Source organism: Charadrius vociferus, unplaced genomic scaffold (assembly GCF_000708025.1).
Source record: "Charadrius vociferus isolate BGI_N301 unplaced genomic scaffold, ASM70802v2 scaffold326, whole genome shotgun sequence".
In the NCBI taxonomy this organism is placed as follows: Eukaryota; Metazoa; Chordata; class Aves; order Charadriiformes; family Charadriidae; genus Charadrius; species Charadrius vociferus.
Window position 1 is genome coordinate 162,187 of NW_009649062.1, and position 3,232 is coordinate 165,418.

Here is a 3,232-nt window from a genome sequence, read left to right on the forward strand (position 1 = left end):
GGCTGCCCGCGCCGCCGCCGCCGCCGCGATGGGGCCAGCGGCGAGGAACTTCGTCCGGTCGCTCCTGGCGCTCTGCGGGCTGACCTGCTGCTGCACGGGGATAAGCTCCATAGACATTGACCGCCCCGGTGACGGGAGGTGCCAGCCGATAGAAATCCCCATGTGCAAGGATATAGGGTACAACATGACGAGGATGCCGAACCTGATGGGACATGAAAACCAAAGGGAAGCTGCCATTCAGCTGCACGAGTTTGCCCCCTTGGTGGAGTACGGTTGCCACAGCCATCTGAAATTTTTCCTCTGCTCCCTCTACGCCCCAATGTGCACAGAGCAGGTTTCTACACCGATCCCAGCCTGCAGGGTTATGTGTGAGCAGGCGAGGCTGAAATGCTCTCCTATTATGGAGCAGTTCAATTTCAAATGGCCAGACTCCTTAGACTGCAGCAAACTGCCCAACAAGAATGACCCCAATTACCTGTGCATGGAAGCCCCCAACAACGGATCCGATGAGCCACCCAGAGGATCCAGCATGCTGCCACCCATGTTTCGTCCACAGCGGCCCAGCAGTGGCCACGATCTGCAGCAGCATAAGGACAGCCTCAGCAGAACCTCCTGTGAAAATCCTGGCAAGTTCCACCATGTGGAAAAGAGTGCTTCCTGCGCGCCGCTCTGCACTCCAGGGGTTGATGTTTACTGGAGCAAGGATGACAAACAATTTGCTGTCATTTGGATTGCCATCTGGTCCATTCTGTGTTTCTTCTCCAGTGCTTTTACTGTACTCACTTTTCTGATAGATCCTCAGCGTTTCAAGTACCCCGAGAGGCCCATTATCTTCCTCTCGATGTGCTACTGTGTCTACTCAGTGGGGTACATTATTCGCCTCTTTTCAGGTGCTGAAAGTATTGCCTGTGATAGGGACAGCGGCCAACTCTATGTCATCCAGGAAGGACTGGAGAGCACTGGCTGCACCATTGTGTTCCTGGTTTTGTATTACTTTGGTATGGCAAGTTCCTTGTGGTGGGTAATCTTGACTTTAACGTGGTTTCTAGCAGCTGGGAAAAAATGGGGGCACGAAGCAATTGAAGCAAACAGTAGCTACTTTCATTTGGCAGCGTGGGCCATTCCAGCTGTGAAGACCATAATGATCCTAGTTATGAGAAGGGTGGCTGGAGATGAGCTGACAGGGTTGTGCTATGTTGGAAGCATGGATGTGAATGCCTTGACGGGGTTTGTACTCATTCCTTTGGCTTGTTATCTAATCATTGGCACTTCTTTTATTCTTTCTGGTTTTGTGGCCCTTTTTCATATCAGGAGGGTGATGAAAACAGGTGGAGAAAATACTGACAAGTTGGAGAAACTTATGGTCAGGATCGGTGTCTTCTCAGTCTTGTATACAGTGCCTGCAACTTGTGTGATAGCTTGCTATTTTTATGAAAGACTTAATATGGATTATTGGAAAATTGTGGCAACTCAACAGAAATGCAAGATGAACAATCAGACTAAAAATTTAGACTGCATGATGAATAACTCTATTCCAGCAGTAGAAATTTTTATGGTCAAAATTTTTATGTTATTAGTTGTGGGCATTACTAGCGGTATGTGGATCTGGACTTCCAAGACTCTTCAGTCCTGGCAAAATGTTTGTAGTCGAAGATTAAAGAAGAGAAGTAGGAGAAAACCTGCAAGTGTTATTACAAGTAGCGGAATCTACAAAAAACCTCAACATCCACAGAAAACTCACCTTGCAAAATATGAATCGACATTACAACCACCCACTTGTGTGTGACCAGGCTTTAGAAAAGACTGCATCTCACCTTACAGACTTACAGTAGCAGTCAGAAATTAAAAAATAAATGGTGCTGGTTTTTGTCAGAGAACAGTTTAATATCTCAAGGCAAAAAATATATCATGCTGAATTCAGGACCTGGTGAAAAACTGAAGGTAAATGTACTTATGGAAAGGTTTTCAGTGAAAGAAATATTGTGAACTAAAACAGTCTCTTCTGTTACTAATTTGTAGTTAAGTACTTCATCCAGCCCCCAGATTTGATTTTATTTTACTGTTTTGAAAGCCCAACACCCTATTTAACGTTTTCATGTAGCTGAGCTGGATTTCCCAGAAGTTTCTGAGTAACGAGGTATAGTCAAGTTTTATGGAGCAATGATTTTATTTTAAAAGTGCCCAAGTGAGCATTGTCCCTTTAGGGAAACTGAGGCCCCAAAGAGGCCTGTCCTCAGCAAGTATGCTATCTGTGAAAGCGACTTCCGTGCTAACTTAAAAAATAAAAAAAATCCTTTACAACTTATCTCAGCCTAGTGAGTTTGGAGTGCCTAAAAATAGGTTCAATCTATAATGCTCACCAATATTCTTTCACTAACAGAGAAACTTCCTGCACCAGACACAAACTTTGTGAATAAGAATAATGTGCAATACATTTTTTTTTCTTACCATGACATGAAAAGAGAAACAAGTATTTTGCTGTACATAAAGACAACAAAAGAAATCTCTTAACAAAAGAACTAAGAGGTCTAGTCCTCAGAAACCCTTTAGTGTTACATTTTGTGGCTTTTTAATGGAAATCAAGCCAATGTTATACACGTTTGGACTGATTTGTGCAAAAAAAAAAAAAAAAGGGGGGGGGGTCAATTCAAAGAGACCCAAAGGGCTTATTGACTCTTTCTATTGTTAAACAAATTCTCACTATGAATAGATCAAGAAGCACTAGATTCTGCAAAGGGAAGCTTTGTATAGAGTGATGCTCTTTACTGTGCTGGGGGTGCACAGATTTGTGCTGTATATATTTGTAATATACAATTATTTTTCATGCTCCACTATTTTATTAAAAATAAAATATGTTCTTTAGTTTGATAATTTTGTGTGTTCTAAACTTTCTCTGATGTGCTTTGTGGTTAATAAACTTGTTTTCTCAATTATTTGATAAAAGCACACTTTGAATATAATAGTTGTTGTTATACTTGCAGGCAAGTATAAACAGATAGAACAATAATTTACTCAAAAGAAATTGCAAGTTGGAATTAAATAAATGGATTTTAAAGTTGCATCTTTCTGTGAACCTCTGCAACTGAGAAAACTGAATGGGAAGAAGCTTTAGTGATGTAAAAAAGCTGCAGTGATGCAGAGTAGTACCATGTTTACAAAGCACTGAGATTACAACAATGATCCTTGGTTAACACCCCTTTAAAATTTGCATAGGGTACATTCAGCATGTTAA

General features: G+C 41.8%; 1 protein-coding gene across 1 annotated transcript; it reads left to right on the plus strand.

Annotated features, from left to right (window-relative positions):
• The first annotated feature begins 28 nt into the window (after positions 1 to 28).
• Positions 29 to 1,852, plus strand: FZD10 (frizzled class receptor 10). The gene has a single exon (XM_009888093.1). It carries the CDS (start codon positions 29 to 31, stop codon positions 1,784 to 1,786), a length of 1,758 nt encoding a protein of 585 aa, XP_009886395.1. The 3' UTR covers positions 1,787 to 1,852.
• The last annotated feature ends 1,380 nt before the right edge of the window (positions 1,853 to 3,232 follow it).

Bases quoted from the DNA above. Each gene is read 5' to 3' on its own strand.
- FZD10 (XM_009888093.1), top strand. From the start codon at position 29: ATGGGGCCAGCGGCGAGGAACTTCGTCCGGTCGCTCCTGGCGCTCTGC.